The sequence below is a fragment of the Strix uralensis genome, chromosome 18 (genome assembly GCF_047716275.1).
Source record: "Strix uralensis isolate ZFMK-TIS-50842 chromosome 18, bStrUra1, whole genome shotgun sequence".
Taxonomy (NCBI): Eukaryota; Metazoa; Chordata; class Aves; order Strigiformes; family Strigidae; genus Strix; species Strix uralensis.
Genome location: NC_133989.1, coordinates 571,865 through 593,219, shown reverse-complemented (window position 1 = coordinate 593,219; position 21,355 = coordinate 571,865). Strand labels below are relative to the sequence as shown.

The 21,355-nt window shown below is 65.7% G+C and overlaps 4 protein-coding genes and 2 long non-coding RNA genes across 7 annotated transcripts; 3 read left to right on the top strand and 3 right to left on the bottom strand.

Moving 5' to 3' along the window:
• Positions 1 to 3,793: 3,793 nt before the first annotated feature.
• On the top strand, positions 3,794 to 4,434 carry LOC141951912 (uncharacterized). Its single transcript, XR_012631488.1, has 2 exons — positions 3,794 to 3,917; positions 4,228 to 4,434. It is a non-coding gene; the product is annotated as an uncharacterized LOC141951912 (long non-coding RNA).
• A 5,846-nt stretch (positions 4,435 to 10,280) lies between these two features.
• On the bottom strand, positions 10,281 to 12,950 carry LOC141951886 (uncharacterized). The gene is made up of 4 exons (XM_074888694.1): positions 12,941 to 12,950; positions 12,429 to 12,774; positions 11,356 to 12,223; positions 10,281 to 10,936 (listed from the first exon to the last, which is right to left on the bottom strand). Exons 1-3 carry the CDS (start codon positions 12,948 to 12,950, stop codon positions 11,899 to 11,901), a joined length of 681 nt encoding a protein of 226 aa, XP_074744795.1. The 3' UTR covers positions 10,281 to 10,936; positions 11,356 to 11,898.
• Positions 12,951 to 13,024: 74 nt separating this feature from the next.
• LOC141951809 (uncharacterized) lies at positions 13,025 to 13,677 on the bottom strand. The gene is made up of 2 exons (XR_012631455.1): positions 13,475 to 13,677; positions 13,025 to 13,360 (listed from the first exon to the last, which is right to left on the bottom strand). It is a non-coding gene; the product is annotated as an uncharacterized LOC141951809 (long non-coding RNA).
• Positions 13,678 to 13,835: 158 nt separating this feature from the next.
• DNTTIP1 (deoxynucleotidyltransferase terminal interacting protein 1) lies at positions 13,836 to 18,242 on the top strand. 2 transcript variants are annotated; one of them, XM_074888338.1, is made up of 13 exons: positions 13,836 to 13,959; positions 14,061 to 14,131; positions 14,279 to 14,375; positions 14,500 to 14,598; positions 15,081 to 15,149; positions 15,454 to 15,510; positions 15,760 to 15,821; positions 16,277 to 16,322; positions 16,757 to 16,815; positions 17,000 to 17,060; positions 17,444 to 17,515; positions 17,810 to 17,865; positions 18,058 to 18,242. In XM_074888338.1, the coding sequence occupies exons 1-13, from the start codon at positions 13,873 to 13,875 to the stop codon at positions 18,194 to 18,196; spliced, it is 975 nt and encodes a 324-aa protein (XP_074744439.1). In that variant the 5' UTR covers positions 13,836 to 13,872; the 3' UTR covers positions 18,197 to 18,242. The 2 variants fall into 2 exon arrangements, with proteins under 2 accessions (XP_074744439.1, XP_074744440.1); XM_074888339.1 differs by lacking the exon at positions 17,444 to 17,515.
• Positions 18,243 to 18,364: 122 nt separating this feature from the next.
• Positions 18,365 to 19,903, top strand: UBE2C (ubiquitin conjugating enzyme E2 C). Its single transcript, XM_074888342.1, has 6 exons — positions 18,365 to 18,824; positions 18,906 to 18,933; positions 19,034 to 19,120; positions 19,264 to 19,468; positions 19,549 to 19,608; positions 19,693 to 19,903. Exons 1-6 carry the CDS (start codon positions 18,724 to 18,726, stop codon positions 19,749 to 19,751), a joined length of 540 nt encoding a protein of 179 aa, XP_074744443.1. The 5' UTR covers positions 18,365 to 18,723; the 3' UTR covers positions 19,752 to 19,903.
• Positions 19,871 to 20,987, bottom strand: LOC141951735 (regulator of G-protein signaling 9-binding protein-like). The gene is made up of 2 exons (XM_074888341.1): positions 20,795 to 20,987; positions 19,871 to 20,682 (listed from the first exon to the last, which is right to left on the bottom strand). Exons 1-2 carry the CDS (start codon positions 20,985 to 20,987, stop codon positions 20,237 to 20,239), a joined length of 639 nt encoding a protein of 212 aa, XP_074744442.1. The 3' UTR covers positions 19,871 to 20,236.
• Positions 20,988 to 21,355: the final 368 nt, after the last annotated feature.

The window sequence follows — 21,355 nt, the reverse complement described above, 5'->3', positions numbered from 1 at the left end:
CTGCTGGCTGGAGGCGTTGAAGAAGAAGCGGCGGAAAAGCGCCTTGCAGCTCCCGCAGACGGAGGGCAGGTAGCAGAAGTCTGCGTGGTCCGAGGGGGACGGGCTGAGCCGGGGATGGGACGGGGACGCCGCCGGGCTCAGCACTCCCAGGGCCCTCGAAGAAGCCTGCACAGCTCCAGTCCCCTCTCGCCACCGAACCCATCTCTGCTCCCGCCTGCCCCACAGCCCCACGGGCCAGCAGCTCAGGTGCTCCCCCACTGCACAGTACGGTGCCACCCCGGGGTCCACAGGACCCGGCAAGAGCTCAGGGACACCCCGGGGAACCCCCTTCCTGGTTCGCTCAGCTCACCCCTCCTGTCACCCACCCACCGCCGTGGCACCCAGCCCTCACCCAGCACCGGCTCCTGGCACGTGTAGCCGCACTTGCTGGGGCAGCACTTGGTGGCACCGGGGCAGCCGGCGTCGCTGGCGCAGTGGGAGCAGGAGGCGTCCCTGTGGCAGGCGCCGCAGCCCTCGTCCAGCGGATCCTCCACCTCCGGGTTGTGGTAGCAGTACCCGGGCTTCGCTGTGGGGCACAGCAGCCGGGACGCTGGGGAGGGCTGCGGAGTGGGGGGCCGAGCAGCCTCCCAGGGCCGGATCCCCATCACCCACAGCCCCATGCCCCCGTGGACACCCGGCACTGCACGGAGCAGCGGGGACCACCTGGAGCATCCCCGTCCCCGGGACGTGCCCTGGGCACACTCACCCGTCCCCAGCTCCTCTCTTCCAGCCGAGTGCAGGGCCGGGCCAGACCATGCAGCGAGCGGGAGCAGGGCGGCGAGGAGGAGGAGGAGGAGGAGGCGGCTGGGTGGCAGCTCCATGGTGCCCTGGGCAGCCGGGTCTGGGCCCCGGGTGCGGCAGGCTGGGATTTAAGGTGCGGCGGTGGGGCGGAGGGAGCAGGGCTGGCGCCCGAGCCTGGCTAATTCCTGCCATGCGGATGACGAGCCGCACCCAGGCAGGGCCCAGCCTCCCCAGCGGCATCCTGGCCACAGCCCTTGAGCCGGGGGGACCGGTAGGACAGGACGGCTGCCCCAGCACAGCCCCAACGGAGCCCGGCCGGGCAGCAGCAACATGCCCAGGCTGGGCTGGGGGCACCGCCAGCGCCCGCCCGCAGCCCCTTGGGAACGAGCTGGCGGTGGGGACGGGCAGGGGGAAGTTGGCGCCGGCCTCTCCGCTGCCAGCGAGTGTGGCACTGCCGTGCCAGGGCAGGGGAAGCCACTGGCTCTGGCGCAGCCGTCAGCCAGGGAAGGGTCTGGTGCACCACACGCCGTGGCACCGCGCTCCCTGCTCTCAGTCTGAGAGCAGCGGAGGGGACGTGCCCCTGCTCCCCTTTCTCCCACACTCCCTCCCGGGCGGGGTGGCCCCACACCCTGAGCCCAGGGACCATTTCGCCTGCCAGCCATTGAGGTCTTGCGGGTCAGGGATGCTCCCAGCCCTTCCCACCCAGCAGGCACCATCAGCCCTTTGCCACCCACCTCACCACCGTCTCCCAGTTTGGGGCCACCCCCTTCGCCCACTCCCCTCCCCGGTTCTGCCTGCGCAGAGCCGTGCCCTGACCCGGACTGGGGTCTGGCGGCCGCGTCACGGCGGCACGAGGGGCATCGCCGGGGGACGGGCCGCGGCTCGCAGCCGGACCCACGGCAGCGCTGGGCTGGGCCGCAGGCGGGTCCCCGGCACCCGTGGGCGGGCGTGGGGTGAAACCTGCCAAAAGGAGGGAGAAACAGATTAAGCTGTTCCCATTCAGCAGGAATAATTGTCTTCCTAATTACTGCTGTAATTACTGTCCCAAGGGGGAAGCGGAGGGCGAGGAAAGCTCCGTGGGGAGAGGCCAGGAAAGTGGGACCTGGGGTGGGGTTTGGAGGGAGGTGCCGCGACCCGCCCGCGCCCCACCGCAGCTTTTCCTTCCTCTCCTCTGAGCCCCAGGACGAAGGTGCCGGCAGCATCCCTGGCACAGGACACGGCGACGTGGCGGAGCCAGAGCAGGGTGGGAGCAACCCCCGAGGGACGCACCGGTCAGGGTGGGCGGCGGGAAGGGGGCCCCTGCACGGGGACCGCGGTGGTCCTGGGGCTGCGGCTCGGCAGCCGCCCTCGGCACGTCTCCCACAACCTCGAGCTGTCCAGGACGTTCCCGGTGGCACCGAAACTCCCCACGCCCGGCAGGAGGGCAGGGCCACGGCGCCAAAATCCACCAGGGCTACATTTTTCCCCGCTATCTCTCCCCGGTATCTCAGCCGCCCGGGTGATCGTGGTAACGACTGGCATCGTCTTCCAGAGCAGCCCCCGCTGTCCCTGCACCAGCTGTAACGCTGCGGCCAAGCCGGGGGGACGCCACGGTGGGTGCAGGAGCCAGTCCCGGGGGTGCTGGAGTCCGGGGCACCACGGGGGGACAGGGGGGGCTGCTTCCAGGCACACAACAGAAAGCTGCACCCCAGGGGGACCCGTGTCGGTGCCCCTGCCCCCTGCCCCGTCGCCGTGTCCAGCTCACTCTGGGGACGCGCAGAGTGAGTCAGGGGCGCAGCCGCGCCGGGGCAGAGCCACCGGCCAGACCTCTGCCGCGGCGGAAACAGCGACCAGGGTGGCCCGGCCAGGGAGCACCCAGGAATGTGGCACCTCCCAGGGCGGGCACCCAGTGGGGACGGGGACGGGGACAGACGGCACTGTGCCACCAGGATGATGCTCCTGCCTGGACCAGGGTGCACGGCTCGAGAGGCACTGGCGGAGCCCATGGGCAGAGCGGGTCCCCCCCACCACGGCATGTCCCAGCTGGCCCCACACGGAGCCCAACAGCCTGTGGGGACCAACTGGGGCTGACACAAGCCGGGCACTGTCCCTGCTGCCCACCCAGGGACAGGGACAGCCCCTGCGGGGATCAGGGATGCCCCGGCACAGCAGAGCCAGGGCTCGGGGCTCCCCACTGCTCCTCTCCCCATGGCTCTGTGTGCTCCTGGGATGGGTCACCCCACCTGCGTGTCACCTCTGTCCCACACATGGAGACACACGGACGGAACGTGGTGCCGCCCAGCCAGCCTGGACTGCGAGAGGCACACACGGGCACATGCGGTTTGGATGGCACACACAGTGTGGACTGCCCACACCCAACTGGATCACACGTGCACACGCACACGCACGGGCAGCTGGAGCCCTCCTGCCTCTCCTGGGCGCTCCGGGAAGGGACTGGGCAGGGAAAGCCCCGCTGGCTCCGGGGCCTCCATCCCCAGGACCCGCCTGCAGCCCCGGGGACAGGGGGGGACTGGCTGGCCAGGAGGTGTGGGGCTGAGGGGCCGGTGGCAGCGCGGGGCTGTGGACCGTGTCCAGTCACAGGATGTCCCTCGGGAGCCAGCGATTGTTCCCGGAGGCAGAACAATGCCCAGAGAGAGCTGCCAGGGCACCACGGGCCGCTCCACAGCGCCCAGCCAGGAGCCACCTCCACGGCCTCAGCAGGGCCAGCCCCATGCCGGGGTCCCACAGCCCCTCGCTGCCACCTGGCCTGGACCCATGCCCAGCAGTGGGAAGCTGTGCCAGCTGCTCTTGCCTTGTGGCACGGCACGGCACAGCAAGGCACGGCACGGCAGGCATGGCTTTCTCAGGGCTGTGCAGAGCCCAGCACCCAGCAGCACCTTTGATCCTCCCTGCACGGCTCGTCCAGCAGCAGCAGCCGGCGGTTGGGAGGGGACGGGGGTTTCACGCTCGGACGGAGCGTGCCGGGCACTGGGGCACAGACCAGGTCACTGGGAACAACCTCCAGCCCCGGGAGGCTTTAAAGCCCTTCCTGTGCCCGGACAGGCAGCCCCCGCGCCGCCCGCCCCACACCATGCGGCTGCTGTCGCTGCTCCTGCTCCTGGGCCTCTGCTGCCTCTGGGCCCGGCTGGTGTCCGCAGGTGGGTGCGGGGTGGGCACAGGGTGGGTGCAGGGACCCGCTGGGATGGCGCTGCGGGAGGACGTGCGGCCACATGAACAGGGATGAGCACGGCTGTGGCCGGGGAGCACCACCCCGCACAGCAGTGCCGCCTCCCCGCACGTCCTTGCACGTTGCAGAAGTGGCTGCAAACCCCCGGCAGCTCCCCCGGGGAGGGGGGTCCGGCGTCTCGGGAGCCCTTGCCCCCAGGGCCCCGCGGCAGGGCTGATGGCTGCTCCCCGGCGTGCACCAGAGCGAGGGCTGGGGACATGGATGCTCCCGTCTCTCCCCAGGGTTCACCTAACCCCCGCCTGGACCCACACCAGGGACCCAGCAGGCAGACAGACGGACAGACAGACGGCCATGGAGGGGTCCATCAGCTGCTGGATAAGCACCCGCCCCCCCCCCGATCCTCCCTCCACCCCCTCGCCCTCAGCTCCGTGCTGAGCACAGGGGTCTCTGTGCCCCCCCGCCTCCCAGTAAACCCAGTCTACGATGAACACTGGCTGTCTCCTGCTGTGTCAGTCTCCTGGTGAGCCCCCGCTGGCCTCCACAGGATCTCTGCGGGAGGGTTGGGGTCCTGGGGACCCGCACACGAGTCCTGCCCAAACTCCACGGGTCCGTCCATCCCTGCTGGAACTGGGCTCGTTCCTATTCCCGGACTCCCAGGAGGAAGCAGGTGCCCGGCAGGACCCCACCGTGCCCCCCAGGACGGCACAGCCAGCCCCGACCTCACCCCGGTGTGGCACCGCAGCTCCTGGCACGCTGCCCCAGGTCCCAGCCCCGCTGCCAGCGCAGCACGGCGCAGCACGGCGGGCACGGGTGAGGCTCCAAGGGGGGTCACAAGCTCCCAGCACCCCAGCACCTCACCAGCACAAAACAGGACCCCAGGGTGTCTGTGCCCACGTGGCTCCTGGCCAAGCCCCGCCACAGCGGCTGCTTCCAGAGGATGCCACAGGGCCTTGACCACGGAGGGGCTCGTCCCAGGACCCCCAGGGAGCTGGGGGGGACAGGCCCCACGGGGAGATCTCTCCTGGCCCAGAGATGCTCTGCTGGTCCCAGGCAGGTGCCCGGGCGGGGCCATCCCTGCGGTTCTCCCACGGGGCACAGAGTCACGGCACTGTGCCAAGGGCCCTGCCGAGCCCACGCCGGGCAGGGGCGGGCGCGGGAGCTCCCCGTGCCCGGGGCAGGGCTGGGGCAGCCACGACGGCCTGGCCATGCCAGACACTGACCAGGGACACACCAAGGCGGTGGCTCAATGGGGGGTTTATTAGGAAAGAGAAAGTCCTGCCCAAAACACCGTTGGTGCCTGGGACTGGCCCGGGCAGAGGGAGGCGGTGGAGGAGGCCGGGGGCGGCTGCCCCTGCGCCCACCCACCGCGGGCTCTCCTCGGCCCACACGCTCCTCACACACCCTGTGGCACCGGTCACCAAGTGTCATCACCGTCACCACCACCATCATCATCACTGTCGTCATCATCGTCAACATCGTCATCATCTCCGTAGTCATCATCATCATCATCGTCATCGTCATCGTCGTCATCGTCATCTTTGCCATTGTCGTTGCTGTTGTCGTCACCATCGTTGTTGCCATCGTCATCATCATCGTCATCATCTTCATCGTTATCATCTCCATCATCATCACCATTGTCATCGCCATCACCATGCTCATTTTTATCATCGTCGTCGTCATCGTCACCATCATCATCCTCCCCACTGTCACCCTGGTCAGCCTCAGGCTTCTCTCCTGCCTCAGGCTTCCCCTCACTCTCCGGCTTCCCCCCGCTCTCCGGCTTCTCCCCCAGCACAGGTTTCCCCCCACTCTCCGGCTTTCCACCACTCCCTGGCTTTGTTACGACCTCTGGCTTTTCCCTTGTCTCAGTCTTCCCCCCACACGCTGGTTTTTTCCCTGAACTGGGTTTCTCCCCAGTCTCCGGTTTCCCAGCCAGCGTGGGCTCGTTCCCCGCCGTGGGCTCCCCGCCGGTCACCGGCTTCCTCCCCGCCGCGGGTGCTGCAGCGGTCCCGGGCTCAGTCCCGGGCAGGCGCTGCTCCTCACCCACCCGCTCCGCACCCGGCTCCCGCTTCCCGCCCGGGGGGACCCTGCCGGGCTGTGGACAGGGCACTGCGCCGGGCTCTCCCTTCCCCGGCGGAGCGATTCCGGGCTTCCCTGGCTGCGGCCACCTGGCTGGGGCTGCTCCGGGGAGCCCTGGAAGGGAGGAGAAAGCGGCAGCGTCAGCCTCAGTGTCCTGCCCCGTGCTGCCCCCCACCCCCAGCTCCCACCCCCAGCACCCTGCGTCACTGCACAGGGCTCCCGGGCAGGCGAAGCCCGCAGGGATCTGCTCCGGCTCAGGGTCTCAGACTTGGCACGTCGGTGCGGAGCCGGGGTGTCGCAGGCAGGACGCTGCAGCCGGGTTTTGCCGCGGTGCCGCGTGGCTGCCCCCTCCCCTGTGGCTCTTCCCGGTGGGTTTTTAGGGCTCTGCCCACACAGCCGGGGTGACACAGGCCCCCCCGCCACGGCAGTGTCATGGTGGGTGTGTGATTGCAGCAACTTCTCAGCAAAACAAATGCATCCACAGCCCGTGCGGTTTCACCAGGGCAGGAGCGCGTTGCTCAGCGCGTTGGGGCGTCCGTCTACGCGCTCCCCTGCTGAGCAGCAGCCAACGATCCCGCGCGGCACGAGGCTCCCCGCGGGCAGTGCCGGCCCTTTGACACCAAGCCGAGACTGGGAACGGCACCAACCCGTTACCAACAGAGGCACCGGCACTGCCGGCTCGCTGGCGGGAGGTGGGTTATACCTTAAGGCTTAAACCAGCCTGTAAGCTGAGACCAAAAGAAACGCCCATTTCTAGAGAGGAGCATTTGGAAAGCGATGACATTTCTGCCAACACGTTTCCATCAGGGTGCAACAGCCCCAGCGTCTTGCTACAGAGCAACAGCAAACCTGGCTCCTGCTGCACCGGAGCCGTTGCTGCCTCGGGGTTTGAGCTGTAGAATAAAGCAGCCCGGCTGGCAGCACGTGCGAGAGCGTTTGGGAGGAAGGGATTCTGTAAAATCACAAACGCTGCTCTCAAAATCGCTCACTCATAAGAAATGCCATTTTCACTTCTTTGAAATTTGGCCATGTGTCCCAAGAAAAAAAATACGAGCAGGGAAAATATTCTCCTTTGAGAATTTCCCGTCTCCCAGAGCAGCACCTCCCTGGCGGGGCTGGCACTTTCGCGGGGTTTGGGGTGGGGGGGAGATGCCCTGAACCTGCCGTGAAGCAGCTGCCCCCCAGGCGAGGAAGGTGCTGCGCTCTGGTCCGAGGCGGGCACAGGCGGGCAGCAGAGCTCGGCTCTAACAACCCACACGCTCCCATTTTGGCCAGAGATGGCCCGAGCGGGGCTGTGAGGGGTGGGTGGGGGTCCCCACTTGCCCCAGGGGGGTCCCAGCCCCGCAGATGGAAGCTGCTCTGCCCAGCCTGGAGGGACCATCCCAGCGCCCCCGGGCAGCCCAGTCTGGGTCCAGTCCAGCCCCGCTCAGTCCCGTCGCAGGACCCAGGGCTCTGGCCAGGCTGACGTTCCCACCGGTCCCTGCCCGGTCGCTGGCCCAGGTGACAAACCTCCTCCCGAGCATCCCTACGGCTGCGTGCTCGTAACCACCGCCGCGCCCTCCCCGGAGCGAGTTTTGCCGAACTCAAAGATTATAAAATTGAAGCAAGGGCTAAACCTCACACGGGTTACAGCTCTTCACAAAGATTAAGACAGACATTTGAACACACATCACTGAACATCACCATCAACACGGATTGAGTTGAAGATGTCCCTGCTCGTTGCTGGGGGGTTGGTCTAGGTGACCTTTAAAGGTCCCTTCCAGCCCAAACCATTCCATGATTCTATGAAAATACAGGAAATATTCTTAAAATCTAGAGAGGCCGGGTGTTCCCCGCACGCCCGTACTTGCCTGCGGTGGGTGCTGCCTGCAGCTCTGCCCACAGGGCGAGGAGCCCCAGCAGGAAGACGCCTCTCGCCGTCATGCCGCCGGAGCCAGTGGCCGGGGCTGAGCCGGGCGGCAATTTAAAGTTCCTCCCAGGTAGCCCGGGTCTGGGAATGGGAGGAAGCAGCTCACAGGTGACTTGGAAGAACCTCCCACGTTTCGCTGTAATTCTCTTTTCTAAAGAGCTGCTCCAGCTCCTTTCTCCACCCACAACCAGGGCAGGAGCAGGATCGAGTCGCCTGCCCGTGGTGGGGGGACAACACGGGGAGCGGGAGGAGGGAAGGGGAAACCGCGGCTGCACGGAGGCGGATTCTTCGCCGCTGCCCTTGGCAGGAACCCCCACCTTTGCCGAGGGCTGTGACCGACCCCTCCACCGCCACCCAACAGCGCCCGGGGACAAACCATCCCGCGGGCAGGACGCTGCCGGTGCCTCCCTGCGATGCCAGCCGGAAAAAGGCAGCGCTGCCCGCGGCTGCTGCCCATCGGCTCCGTCCCTGCCCGTCCCCTTGGGCAGGTCCCCACGCCAGGGCCCGGGATCCCCCACACGGCGTCGGTCCTGCCACCGGCGCTGCCTCAGCCGGGGCATCTCCCACCTCCCGAGCGCGTTCTGGGAGGCGCGTGGAGGAACGGGCCTCCAGCGCCGTCGCTTTATCAAATGGGATTTGCAGCACCACCCGTTTCTTTTCTTCATGTCACTGGTGGGTTAAAACTGGGAGGGAGAGTGCGGTGGGCAGCACTGACACGCAAAACCTGGTGCAGTTTTAAAGACAAGAGCTCTTGACGGAGATGGGGCATCTCCTGGCAGACAGCAGCAGCTCAGAAAGACGTTTGGGGGGCTGTGAGTGAGGGTTATCAACAGCAGCGACCGCCCGCGCTGCTTCAGCGCTGGGCTCTGCCTTTGTGGCCCCCCCGAATCCCCCGTTACCGCAGGGCAGCCCCGCAGCCCCGGGCACGGAGCAGGCAGAGCTCGGCGCAGTCCTTCATCCAGCCCAACTACTGACTCCATCAAGGCGCCCTCAGAGCAGCTTTCTGGGAGCTCTGGAGCATAAATTTCAGGGTTTAGTGCCCACGCACGTGTGTCCAATTAATTTACACATGGGCATTCCATAATTGCATGCGTGAGCACCATGAGTTCACGCAGGAGCGCGCGGTTATGACATGCACAAACGCCAAATCGGTTCCCGTAGGAGCACCCAAACAGCAGAGCAGGGGCACCCGGGGGGCACCCGGCGCCCGTAGGCAGCATCAGCACCCCGCCAGCGCACACACGAGCACCCTGCCCGCTCACGCCTGAGGGCTGTTTTGGGCACAAACCGCCTGGTTTAGGCAGCAATGCCTGTGTGGGAGGAGGCCACGGCCTGCCCCAAGCTGCAGCCGCTGGGCGCATCTGTTACCTCTAATCAGTGAGCAGAAGTTTGTGTTAAATGGCAAGAGATTAAATTAATTAAAAATTCCCTTGAGTCAAGACTATTTTGCCCATGGCCGAGACTCCCCAGCCTAAGGCCAAGGCTGAGCAGCCCCTTGCAGAGCTGGAGCCCCCAGTCCCCGGAGAACCGTAAGCAGAGGAACCCCTTCCCCCGCAGGCAGGGGCTGGAGCTCAGGCTGCCCCCCCGCTGTGGATCCAGCGGAAGGTCTGCCCCGATGAGACCGTGCTCGGGTGAAATGGAGCTCCCTGGAGGGAAAAGTCTCAAAGTTTCAAGGACGAGAGCTCACCCAAGGTGAGGAGAGCGCAGGGATCTGCCTCCAAACCCCAGGTCCAAACTGCTGGCTTTCACCAGAGACCCACATTAAGAGCAAATGAACAATTAAATGCAGTGCCACATTTACTTCCCTTTCCTCTGCATCTGATTTCAGGGTAAAGACTTATTTAATATGTTTGAGATAACAGATTAAGTAGTACCTTCAATTATGTGATTGCTAACCCATCTAAATTAAGTTATTCTCAAGTCACACAGGAGTGCTAGTCACGATCTGATTCTGCAATTTTCTCCTTCCCTATTTAATTGGTTCTTCCTGAATTATACACGAACCAAAGCGCAATCAACGTTACAGGAGAACTGAAGGACTAGTCTGACCAGGCACACCAGCAAGAATGGGTTGGACTTGCTGGATCAAAAGACAAAGTTAAAATCTGCAACTGTGGGGCAGGTGAAATTAATTGGTTTGAGCTCGACATGATTTCTACAGTCCTAAGCAAGCGCGTGCCCCTTGGCACGAACACCGAAAAGGCCAAGTTCCTGCTCAAAGAGTTTTCCATCAGCGTCACGTCGGAGCGACGCAGGGGCAGTGCGAGGGACGTGACTCAGGAGCGGGAAGGCGCACGGCTCCGTGCTGCCAAACCTGTGTGGGAAGAGGGCTCATCGCAAGAAATATGCTTTAAGTACAGGTTTATTCTGCCCCTCACGGCCGTGACTCAATTTAGACGCAATTTCTACGCAAACGGCCCGTGTCTGTCGAAGACCCAGCGTCCCACACCTCGCAGCTCCACGGCTGAACGCCACGGCCCAGTGCTCATCGCGCATTGTCGTCGTTGCTGGACGCCCCACGGAGCGACGTGCTGGCAGCGTTGGCTCCCTTCCACACGCCCGGGCAACTGTCAGGACCGCAGGGCCCCCTCCAACCCCAGGACCGCCGCCAGCTGCCTCTGCCACCGCGCTCGCCCGGCGGCTCCTCCTGTCAGGACAACGCCGTCATTTTGACGCGCTTCCGTTCCAGCAGACCATAATCTTGGTTAACATTTAGGGAACTAATGAAGGAGAATGTCTGATGAGCACATTTCTCTACTGAAACAAACACCTCGGAGAGATGAATCCTGCCGGTCCTGTTCCAGCTCCACGACCCGGATCCCGCAGAGCAGGATCATGCCTGCACCCATTGCACGTGTCAGCGCGGCTCTTGGGACCGGCTGGGAGCGTTGTGTGTCCACCAGGAACGTTACTGGGGTTTCCAAATGCTTTTTGGTCGTTTCCCCGCTCCTCATCGGCCGTTTCCTGACTCTCGTTGACTACCTGCAGTGCAGCACCACTCTCTGAGAGGTCAGAGGGTGAATAGAGAAAAATAAACGAAAAAAATCACATCTGCTGCGGCAGGATGTGGCAGGCGTGCGCAGCCCCTCACCAGGATTTTGCAGCCACTGGTGCCGCCGTCGTTTGCGAAAGCAGCAGCCAGAGAGCAAATGCCCACGGCACGAGCAGCACCGCTCCTGCACCCGGGGCCGCCCGGGGATGGCTGGGCTGCAGCTGGAGACGGACACTGCTGAACTGACACAGACCCCGCAGCACCCACAGACACCCCGCAGCACCCACAGACACCCCGCTTTCACAGGGCAGCAGGAGCTCACCTCCAAGCCCCGGAGCATCCCGAGGCTGACACGGACGGATGGGAAAGGGCCTCTCGGCATCCCAACCGCTGGGTATCTCTCCCTCCTCTGTTCCCCTTCCTACCCACCTCAGCCCACCGAACCTCTCTGCGACGTCCTGCCGCTCTCTCTGTGAAGGCCGGTATAACTTTACAGCGGTTGATGCCATGAAGTGGTGTCACACAGGTGAAGCTCACGGGCTATGACCCTGCTCCTGCCTCCTGACTCCCTGTGCCGCTCGTCCTCTTGCGCCGTGGTGACCTGCAAGGGCAGACCCAGCAGCGCCGTGAGGATCCTGCAGGATAACGAAGCTTCGCCTGCAGGCATCTCGCTGCCAGACCAGCGGGTGGGACCAGGCTCGAGACGCGTCCCGCTGCTGCGAACACCTGCCCGCGCCGAGGGCACCGCGGGGCAACGGGACGTGTCCAAAGCCCCTGTGAGCCGCGAGCGAGCCAAGGTAACCCCAGCTGTGAAACGGCTGCTGGTCTCTTGCAGACACGCACAGGCTGGTGTGTCACATGTGCACCTACTGCACAGATCCATGGAAAAATCACCATCGAAAACCAGGGACTGGGGGAAACCCAAACACCTCACCAGTTACGGGGTCCCTGACACACTGCTCTGATGTGCTCTTAGCAGACATCCCTGCCCCTGCAGACGGGGACTCCTGTATTGACGAATTGTTCCTTGTAATCGGGAAGTTTTTCCAGAGGTCTGATCCAAGTCTCACCTGACTGAACCCCGCACAAGGGCTCCTTGTTGGCTCGCGGGGGTACAGAGCGCAGCCGCCCGCCGCCCTCCCGAGGCGCACGCACAGAGCTGAGACCTCTCTCCGCCAGCCCTCGCGGGTTGAACAGAACCATCCTTTTGACCATGTCCCACGAGTTTCTACAGCCATAGTTATTCTTCCTCTCCTCTGGACAGCATCCAATTTTTGTTGCTAACAACTTGGAGCAACTGTAGTAAGTACACAAAAACCCGAGTGCTGATGATAACGAAGTTACAGCAACACCGGTGCTGACTCGGCTGGGCCCACACCCACGGGTCAGGTTTGTGTAACAGCCTGAGCTCACCCCGGGCCGATGCAGCCCCGGCCAGAGCAGCAGGAAGGGGAAACAAGGGCAGGAGCCTCTTCCAGCACGTCAGCCCATGAGTCACCCACCCTCTCCTCCCGCAGGTGCTGAGCGTGGCCACTGCTGTGCCGACTGCTACGACGGAAGGATCACGCTGGTCACCCTGGGGGGACGCAGCCACAGGCAGCAAATGCTGAGAGACGCCAAGAGCCTTATCCGCTGGAGCCCCACCACCGTGCCCGCACCCCAGGCGCTGGGCTGGAGCGTCCGGAGGGGAAGGAGAACCCGCTTCTCCCACCGCGGCCCGGCGGAGTGCCTCCAGCTCACACCCAGGGCGCGGGACGGCCGCGGGCTGGAAGCGGCGGCTCAAGCGGGCGCCTGCGCACGAGGCACTGAATGGCCTCACCAGCGCCCGCTTTGGGAAACCCCGTTTGCCTTTATCTCACCATCATCTTGGAACTCACAAGGAAAAACATTACCAGCAAAACAGCAAGTGGTTTTTAAGGTTAAATTGTCACCCAGCTGACCCCGCAGAAAAGCTTCTTGTCGACCACAAGACAGGGTGAGATGATCTAGAAAACAACAGACAAGTTGTTTTGACTATTCTGCATGTTAGACAAGACGAGGAAATGCTTTTTTGCGTGTTTCCTTAGATAAAAAATGAGATTACAGAAAGACAAGAGACTTGCAGGAAAAAGTCATCTGCATAGAGTTTATTTTTCTATTTCAGGTGTAGAAAATAACACAAGGAATTCACAGATGGTGGAAGGACAAACCTTCACATTTCTGCAGCTGCACTTCCTCGGGTCTCCTGGGCAGGGTCACCGCGTGACCAGTTCCATCCGAGATGGGGCCTGTTCCTGGGTGGGGCAGGCGGAGGAGTGGGACTTTGTAAGGCTTTGGGACTTACGATTATTTTAGAGCTGACCGCCCATCATTATGTTCATCCACAACGTGGCACTTCTTTAGAACTCAGGATTTCTTCACTGCTGTCTGTGCTTTTCCACGACCTGGCGCCCACCTGTATGTGAGAGCGACCACGCAAACCGCGGGGTGAGCCCCATAGAGCAAGCTATGAGGGGAACAACGCCGGTGGAGGCACGGCGAGAACCAAACGCGGGCGTGTTACACTCACCGCCTGCCTCGCCCTCGGGCTGTCCTGCCGTCCCCTGCCTCCTCTGCCCCCTCCAGCCCCGAGCGCCGCCGCGGGGTGCGGGGGGGCGGGGCCCGGCGGGCGGCTGCAGCCCAGGCCTCGGCTGCGCCCCCCAGGCCAGGCCGCGGCCGAGCCGGCAGGACCGAGGCCGCTCCCCCCGCGGCCGCCAGCTCGGAAGCAGCCACCCCATCCCCAAACACGCGCCACGTGTCCCCCCGTATCCCCCCGGGGCTCCCGAGCAGCCGCACCGGGCCCGGGCCCCCCTTCTCCCGGCGCCTTTGCCATGGCACCCATCACTTCCGGCGCGCGGCTGCGGCGTCGCGGCTCGATGACGCAACCAGGGCCCGGCGCTTCCGGTCGCGCGGGCCGGAGCCGGGGCCATGGGCGCCGCCCGCGATGCGGAGCAGCAGCCGGGGCCGCCGGGCGAGGAGGGCCCGGACGACGCCGAGGAGCAGCTGGTCGGCACGGTGAGGCGGGGCGGGGCCGGGCCGGGGCCGGGCCGGGCCGGCCTGGGGGGGCGGCGGCGGCGAGCGGTGGTCGGGCCGCGGCTGACGCGTGTGTCCCGCAGAGCCCCTGGAACATCATGATCAAGCACCGGCAGGTGCAGCGGCGCGGCCGGCGCTCCCAGATGACCACCAGGTAACGGGCGGGCCGCGGGGACCGGGCCGCGGCGGTGGGGGAGGGTTGAACAGAGGGGCTGGGCCGAGCACCGGAGCGGGGCGGAGGATGGGGGTTAGACCAGGCTCGGGGGTCACGCCCCGCCCCACCTGACTCCGCCACCTGCAGCTTCACGGACCCGGCCGTGTCCATGGACCTGCTGCGAGCTGTGCTGCAGCCCAGCATCAACGAAGAGATCCGGGGTGTCTTCAACAAGTACATGAAGGTGAGAGCCGCGGGGGCTGCCCCGCTGCCCCCTCCCTCGCGCCTGGCTCCCGTCAGGAGCTGGGCCCGCGTGCCTGCCCCCACCCCGCTCAGGCACTGACCCTCTCCTGCCGCCTCCTCTCCAGTTTTTCCAGAAGGCAGCGATCAATGTGCGCGATAACGTCGGGGAGGAGGTGGACCCAGAGCAGCTCATCCAGGAGACATGTCGGAGCTGCCTGGAGCAGGTGGGTGCTAGCGAGGGGCTGCACTCCCCTGGCCGAGCAGAGCAGCTTGGCTGGGACACGTCCCTCTTCGTGGCTTTGCCATTAGCTGGGGGCACATCCGCAGCCCTCGTGTGGTTGCTGTGCTTGGCTTCGTCCTCACAGGGACTCAGGGCCGGGCAGCTCGTGCTGCTGCTTTTCACTGCTGCTGTCGGAACGTGTCACGCAGCTGGAGCTTTCTGCAGAGACCAACCCCCTTGGCACCGGTCGGAGAGTCTGGGCTGGGTGTGGGATTTTTTTCTTTCACCTCTTGCTTTTGTCCTAGTCGCCCAGATTTTGTCACGCTCAGATTGTGGTTTTGTGTCCCGCCGTCTGTGAAAGCACGGCGTGGCGCCTCCCAGAGCAGAGCTGCTACGGGGCTTTCGGGCAGATATACGAAAGTGGGGGGGGCTGGCAGGTCCCTCTCTGGACCCAGAATCGGGTAACCTTTCTTCCTCTCCCTGCAGGCCAAGCTGCTGTTCTCCGATGGCAAAAAGGTTGTTCCCAGGTTGCCCCATGAGCAGGCAGTACCAAAGGTAAAGGTTGTTATTATTCCCAGAGACTTGGATGACTTGTAAGAGCTGGAAGAAGGAGGAGGAGGGTTGGAACCACTTTGTTCTCTGCCTCTTCTTGTCCGTCAGCGCGCTAGTGAGGAGGCAGAGCTGGGGGTGCTGGGCTAGGAGGGACCGGTACCTACAGGGCAAGGAAAATCCCAGGCGCAGTCGCTGCTTGTTGCAGTTTGGTGCTTCTCACCCAGATGGGATGGGGTCAGCGTTTCCCCATGCGCTCGTGCTCTGGCAGCCCGGGGCCCAGCTCATCCTGCTGCCGTTCCTCTTCCAGCGTGCCCGACAGATGGAGGAGGAGCTGAACCGTCGAGGGAGCCCCATTCCCAAAAAGGTGAGAGAAGTTTCCACACAAGGGATTTTATGTTCTGGAAAGCCTTTTCCTCGTTCCTGGCTGTTGTCACAGTATGAGCATGTGCAAGTTCACGGGCTGCTTTTGGGATGCCCCGGAGGTGCTCGCTCTCGTGCCTGCCAGCATTTCTGCTCGTGACAAAGGAAAGAAGCTTCCCTGGGAGGGGGAGGGTGACCGAGAGGATTCTCTCAGCCTGCACAGCTGAGTCACGGGAGGATTTCTTCCATGCAGAGAAAGGGGCGTCCTCCGGGACAGAGCCTGTCGAACGATCGCGGGGTCTCGGGCATGGCTGCGTGAGTACGGGTCCCGAGCTGGAGCCCCTGGTCCGGGAGGGCAGCGGGGAAACGGGGCTGCCTGACGGAGGGAGTACAGAAACTCTGTGGCCTCCTTCCCCTCCTGCACAAAGGAGAGGTGCAGGGGGGTGCCTGGGGTGGGCAGGAGGGGTTTAGGTTGAGCTGTTCCCCCCAGGAGGCAAAGACCTTCAAGGACTCTGTTTTAAACAGGCCCGAAGGGGTGAAAAGGTCCAGATGGACCATTCAGAGTGAGCAGGGTGGGACACGGGTGGTGGGATCTTGGCAGCCGGGGGGAGGAGGACGGGCAGCAGAGATGAGTGTCTGCAGGGGAGTGGAGGGAGTGAAGGAAGGTGGATCTGGAAGGGCTGGGGCTCAATCCCTGCTGCTGGCGCCGTGGTGGTGACTGCGCTGGTCCCACAGTGACTCGTTCTTAGCTGCATTTTCCTTCCCCGCAGGTGGAAGCTCAAAGTCTCTGAGCCTGTGAGAAGGGATGGACCAAAGGTATTGGCTGGCCAACGCTGCTGGGCTCACCCTCTCCTCCCCTTTGCTTCCGCTGCGGGAGTGGAGGCCAGCGCCGAGCTGTGCTCTGCCCCAACGGGCCCCAGCAGTGCAGCAGAGGAGCAAGAAGAGGAGCGAAGTGCCTGGAGGCCTTTGCTTGTCTCCCCCAGGCACCGTAGCCCACAGCTCTGCAGCGTGGTGCTGCTGTTAGGAGACCTGGGGAGAGCCGTAGTAGCCAGGAGGATCCCACAAGTGTTTCCCATGAGGGAAACTGCTTAGATCAGCCCAGAGGGAACGTTAACTTCCCTGTGGCCAGCTCCCTCCCTCCCAGGCCGGGGGCGGTTCTGAGGTTCCCCGTCAGAGAGCCGAGGCTCGTGGAGCACGGGCCGGCCCCAAGCTTCGTTTCTAATGTTGCCCCTTTTCCAATTGCTCTGTAGTGGGATCCATCCCGACTGACTGAAACCACAACCTTTGTGCTGGGATCTCGAGCAAACAAGTAAGGAATGGCCCTGTCGATGGAGGGTGGTGTCTCCAAGGCAGGAGCTCGTAAGACTCCTCCCGTCACTTCGCTTCTCTGCCTCACAAGCAGTAGGAAGGGCTCAGGGAGGAGAGGAGGTGTCCCCATACCACCGCGGCCGCCCCCCGCACGAGTGTAACAGCCCCTCCTGTTCCTCTTTCAGAGCTCTCGGGATGGGAGGAACAAGAGGCCGACTCTACATCAAGCATCCCCACCTCTTTAAGGTCAGATGCTGCAGCAGGACGCTTCCTCCTTCGGGGTTTGCTCAGAAACAGCTTCCGATGGGAATCGGGAGCGTGTCCTTCGGCCGGCTTCTCCCCCTCACCCGCGGTTGGTCCCTTGGGGCGCGTACACGCACCGGCCGGCCTAGCACTCCGGCACAGCAGTTCACGGCTTAGCGTGGCCTCCGAGGCGGGGGGTTTGCCTGGAGCCAGGGCTCGAGGCTGGAGGAGCAGCAGACAGAGCTGAGCCCAGCCCCGGCAGGCAGCGCCACAGGGGGGACGCGCTGGAGGCAGCGCTGGAGCGGGGCGCAGCGTCCCGGCAGCGGGCGGGCAGGGCGGGAGGTCTCTCGCCTGCGTTCAGCTCGGTCCTTGCTGCTTTATTGCAGTACGCAGCTGACCCGCAGGATAAGCACTGGCTGGCAGAGCAGCAGCACATGAGGGCCACAGGGGGCAAGATGGTGAGTACGCCCGGGCCGGCGGCTCCTGCGGCCGGTGGGGACCGCGCAGAGACCCCCCCGCAGGGCTAGGACGGGCGGAGGAGCGGTGAGGCAGGGCGCGAGCGGCGGCCCGCTGCGGGGAAAGGCGGCTGCGGCAGGAGGTCAGGCCCAGGAGGTGCTGCCGGGGCGCCGCGGGGGTCCTTCCGCTGACCCCTCGGGGTGCGGGCGAGTGGCGCGGGGCAGGAGTCCCCCGGGGAGCCGCAGCACTGCCCTCGCGGGAGCCCTGAGGCATGTCCCCCCCCCCTTGTGCCGCAGGCCTACCTCCTCATCGAAGAGGACATTCGGGATTTGGCTGCCAGCGACGATTACAGGTGAGGAGCGGAGCAGCGGTGCCGGCGGGGGGGCTCAGTGCCAGGGGGTGTCAGGAGTTTGTGCTTGGTGCGGGTTGGGGGCCGTGGGGGGTGCTGGCGTCTCTGGGGGGTGCCAGGGGTTGGGTGCGGTGCTGGCTGGGGTCTCTGGGGCGTGCCGGGGGGGTCCCTCCGTCTCACCCCACCTCCCCCCAGAGACTCCGTCGACCTGCGGCTGGAGGAGCTGAAGCCCTTCGTCCCGCCCGCCTGGATGACCGAGAAGATGCAGAAGCACATGGAGACGCTTCGCCGCGGGGGGGACGTCCCGCCCCCCGAGGGCCCCCCCGAGCCCTGAGGCCCCGCCCCGCCTTGAGCCCCCAATAAAGCCGCTTCGCACCCGCCTCCGCCGCCTCCTTGGGAAGGGGGGAGGGGGGGTCTGGCCCTTTAAGGGCCTGCCGGGACTCGTGGCTCCGCCCCGCGCCGCAGCGGCCAATCGCGACGTTCCCCCGGCGACCAATCAGCGGCCGCCGGCAGTTACGGCGGCAGCGGCATCCGCGGCCAGTCGCGATTGGCCGGCTCGAACGAGGCTGCGCGCTGATTGGCGGAGGCGCCGCACGTTGGAAACATTCAAACGGGGCGCGGGAGCGGGGCGGGGCCGGGCGGCTGCTCTGAGAGACACCGGCACCGCCGCTCCGCGCCGAGAGACACCGGCACCGCCGCTCCGCCACAGCCGGGCCGGGGTCTGCAGCGGGAGGGAAGGAGGGAGGCAGTGAAGCCCGGTGCGGCGCCGCCCGGGAGCGGGAGCCGCGTCCAGCGCCCGTGAACCGCTGGGGCAGCGGCGGCCGGAGCCCGGAGCGTCGCCCCGCGCCCCCGGCAGCCGCCATGGCCTCGCAGAACGCCGACCCCGCCGCCCTGTCCAGCGCAGCCGCTCGCAAAGCGGCCGAGGCGGGGGCCACGGCGGCCCGCGGCTCGGTGGGGAAGAGGTGAGCCGGGACCGGACCGGGGGCGGGGGGGCGCCGCCCCGGCGGGCCGAGCCGAGCCGGTAACGTGTGCTTCCCCCGCAGGCTGCAGCAGGAGCTGATGGCGCTCATGGTGAGTGTGGTCCCCGGGGCCGAGCCGGGGGACGGGGCGAGGGGGCGGTCCCCGGGGCCGAGGCGGGGGTCCCGGCCGCTTTGACGCGCTGCCCCCGCAGATGTCCGGTGACAAAGGCATCTCCGCCTTCCCCGAGTCCGACAACCTCTTCAAGTGGATCGGGACCATCGACGGCGCCGCCGGCACGGTGAGCGGCCGGGACCCCGGGCCCGCCCTGCTCCCCCCGGGCTGAGGGTGCTCCTGGTCCTCCCCCACCCCTTGCTGGGGCTCCCCCGGGAGCTGTGTCTGCCCCCCCCGGGCTGTGCCCCCCCCGCTGACCCCTGTCCCCAGGCCTACGAGGAGCTGCGGTACAAGCTGTCGCTGGAGTTCCCCAGCGGGTACCCCTACACCGCGCCCACCGTGCGCTTCCTGACGCCCTGCTACCACCCCAACGTCGACACCCAGGGCAACATCTGCCTCGACATCCTCAAGGACAAGTGGTCGGCCCTCTATGATGTCCGCACCATCCTGCTCTCCATCCAGAGCCTGCTGGCAGGTGGGTCCCATGGCCATGCCGCAGCGGGGGGGGCTGGAGGGTCCAGGTCACCCCCCCGCTGACCAAGTCCCTGTCCCCAGAGCCGAACATCGAGAGCCCCCTGAACACACACGCTGCCGAGCTCTGGAAGAACCAAACCGGTGAGTGTCCTCCCTCTCTCCATGGGGGCAGCCCCCCAGCCCCGGGGCTGCCCCAGGACCCCCACACCCCCCCTCTCTCCGCAGCCTACAAGAAGTACGTGCGGGAGACGTACGCCAAGCAGGCCAAGAGCCAGGAAACCTGACCCGCGCCGCCGCCTCCCCCCCTCGCACTTGGGTCTCTGCCCGCTCCCTGCCCGGCCGCTCCCCCCGGCTTTCTGTATCATAGGCTGTTTTTAAATTAATTTTGCAGTTCGAGCCACGGTTAATGTATAAATAAATGCATGTTTATAACTTTTCTTCTGGGGGTTTTGTTGCAGCCTGGCACCCCATGAGTGCCCGGAGGCACCGCCTCTCAATCAGCCTGACCACAGGGTCCCGCTAGTCCCCCTGTGAGCAGGGGCGGGAAGGAGGGGGGGGGGACACTGACCCCCGTGGGGTAACAGGGGCTTTATTAACACTTGGGGTGCCTGGAGCTTGTCCCCTTCCCTCCACATTGGGGGGGCAGCCCCCAGCATCACCTGCCCGGGCCGGGGTGGGGGGGTACAGTGAGCAGGGCTCTGTCCCCTGCTCCATGATGCCTGAGCAGGCACGGGGGGTGCCAGCGCTGCCCTGTCCTCTCCTCCCCCTGTCAGAGGACCCTGCAGCAGTGCCCAGGATGAGACCCCCCCCGAGCCGCCCCAGCTGCAGGGGCTGCAGTGCCGCCCATCCCCGCCGGCTGCGTGGCCTCCACCGTCCAGAGCGGGATGTTGGCTCTGCTCTCCATCTCGGCCAGCGTGGCCCTCACCTGCTCGATCTCCTCCTCCAGGCACCGGGCGGCCGGGGGCTGCGTGGGCCCCCCGCCTCGCCGGCTCCCTTTGCGGCTGGGCAGCCCCCAGCCCCCCAGCCCGGTGTGTAGCGGGGCCGTGCCGCCCCCCTGCGTGGAGAAGAGCTGGCAGAGGTGGTGGGCTCGGCGCAGGTCCTGCAGGAAGAGCTCCAGGGCGGAGAGGAAGAGCACCCACAGCCGCTCCAGCTCCCGCCGCTCCTCAGGGCTTGCCGGCCCCTGCCGCAGCCCCGCCAGCAGCGCCTGCCGCAGCCCTGCAGGGTGGGGGATGCTGAGCCGGGGTGGCCCCGAACCCCTCCACCAGCCCCGGTGTGGGTGCAGGGGGGGCACCATAGCCGCTGCCCGGCACAGCAGCCCCCTCCTTACCAGTGCTGAGCTCACACGCCTCCGCGCTCCTCCTGCACCGCTCCTCCCGCAGCCGGGGGCCGTCGGCACTGCCCCCGAGCTGCAGCACCAGCTGCCGGTGCCCGGCCGTGGCCTTGCAGAGGGCAGCCTGGGCTGTCGCACACATCCCTGCTGCCCCCCGTGCGTGGCACGCGTCCCCTCTCCCCGGTGCCATTGCTCCCCACAAGGATGGGGCAGGATCAGGCCCCTCCCCAGGGGCTCCTGGCTCTCCCGGGGGGCTCAGCTCTCCTATGTCGCAGGGATGTGACAGGCTCTGAGCTGTGTCCCTGTGTCCCTCCAGCTGCACGGTGCCTCCGTCGCCCCACTACTGTGCTCCTCCCCGCTGGAGAGGCTGTGGGTCCCCGGGGAGCAGCGACGCACGGGGGGTGGCACAGGCTGTCCAGGCACAGAGGCTCCAGCATCGCCTTGGCCCCACAGGGAGGGGGCTGCTGCTGCCCCCCCCACCTTATACCCAGGTTCTCTCTGCTCTTGTGGGTGGGACATGGGGGTCCTGGTGTGGGGCAGGCGGTGGTGGCTCCCCAC

What these genes read in the sequence shown, in the direction of transcription:
- LOC141951886 (XM_074888694.1), bottom strand. An exon ending in AGCACCTGCGGGAGGAGAGG is followed by an intron (nt 12,224 to 12,428) that starts GTGGGTGACTCA and finishes TACTTACTACAG; the next exon opens with TTGCTCCAAGTTGTTAGCAA.
- DNTTIP1 (XM_074888338.1), top strand. Translation starts at nt 13,873, where the DNA reads ATGGGCGCCGCCCGCGATGCGGAGCAGCAGCCGGGGCCGCCGGGCGAG. An exon ending in TCTTCAACAAGTACATGAAG is followed by an intron (nt 14,376 to 14,499) that starts GTGAGAGCCGCG and finishes CCTCCTCTCCAG; the next exon opens with TTTTTCCAGAAGGCAGCGAT. An exon ending in GGGGTCTCGGGCATGGCTGC is followed by an intron (nt 15,822 to 16,276) that starts GTGAGTACGGGT and finishes CCTTCCCCGCAG; the next exon opens with GTGGAAGCTCAAAGTCTCTG.
- UBE2C (XM_074888342.1), top strand. Translation starts at nt 18,724, where the DNA reads ATGGCCTCGCAGAACGCCGACCCCGCCGCCCTGTCCAGCGCAGCCGCT. An exon ending in TCGACGGCGCCGCCGGCACG is followed by an intron (nt 19,121 to 19,263) that starts GTGAGCGGCCGG and finishes CCCTGTCCCCAG; the next exon opens with GCCTACGAGGAGCTGCGGTA. An exon ending in CATCCAGAGCCTGCTGGCAG is followed by an intron (nt 19,469 to 19,548) that starts GTGGGTCCCATG and finishes CCCTGTCCCCAG; the next exon opens with AGCCGAACATCGAGAGCCCC.
- LOC141951735 (XM_074888341.1), bottom strand. Translation starts at nt 20,987, where the DNA reads ATGGCACCGGGGAGAGGGGACGCGTGCCACGCACGGGGGGCAGCAGGG. An exon ending in GGCGTGTGAGCTCAGCACTG is followed by an intron (nt 20,683 to 20,794) that starts GTAAGGAGGGGG and finishes CCCACCCTGCAG; the next exon opens with GGCTGCGGCAGGCGCTGCTG.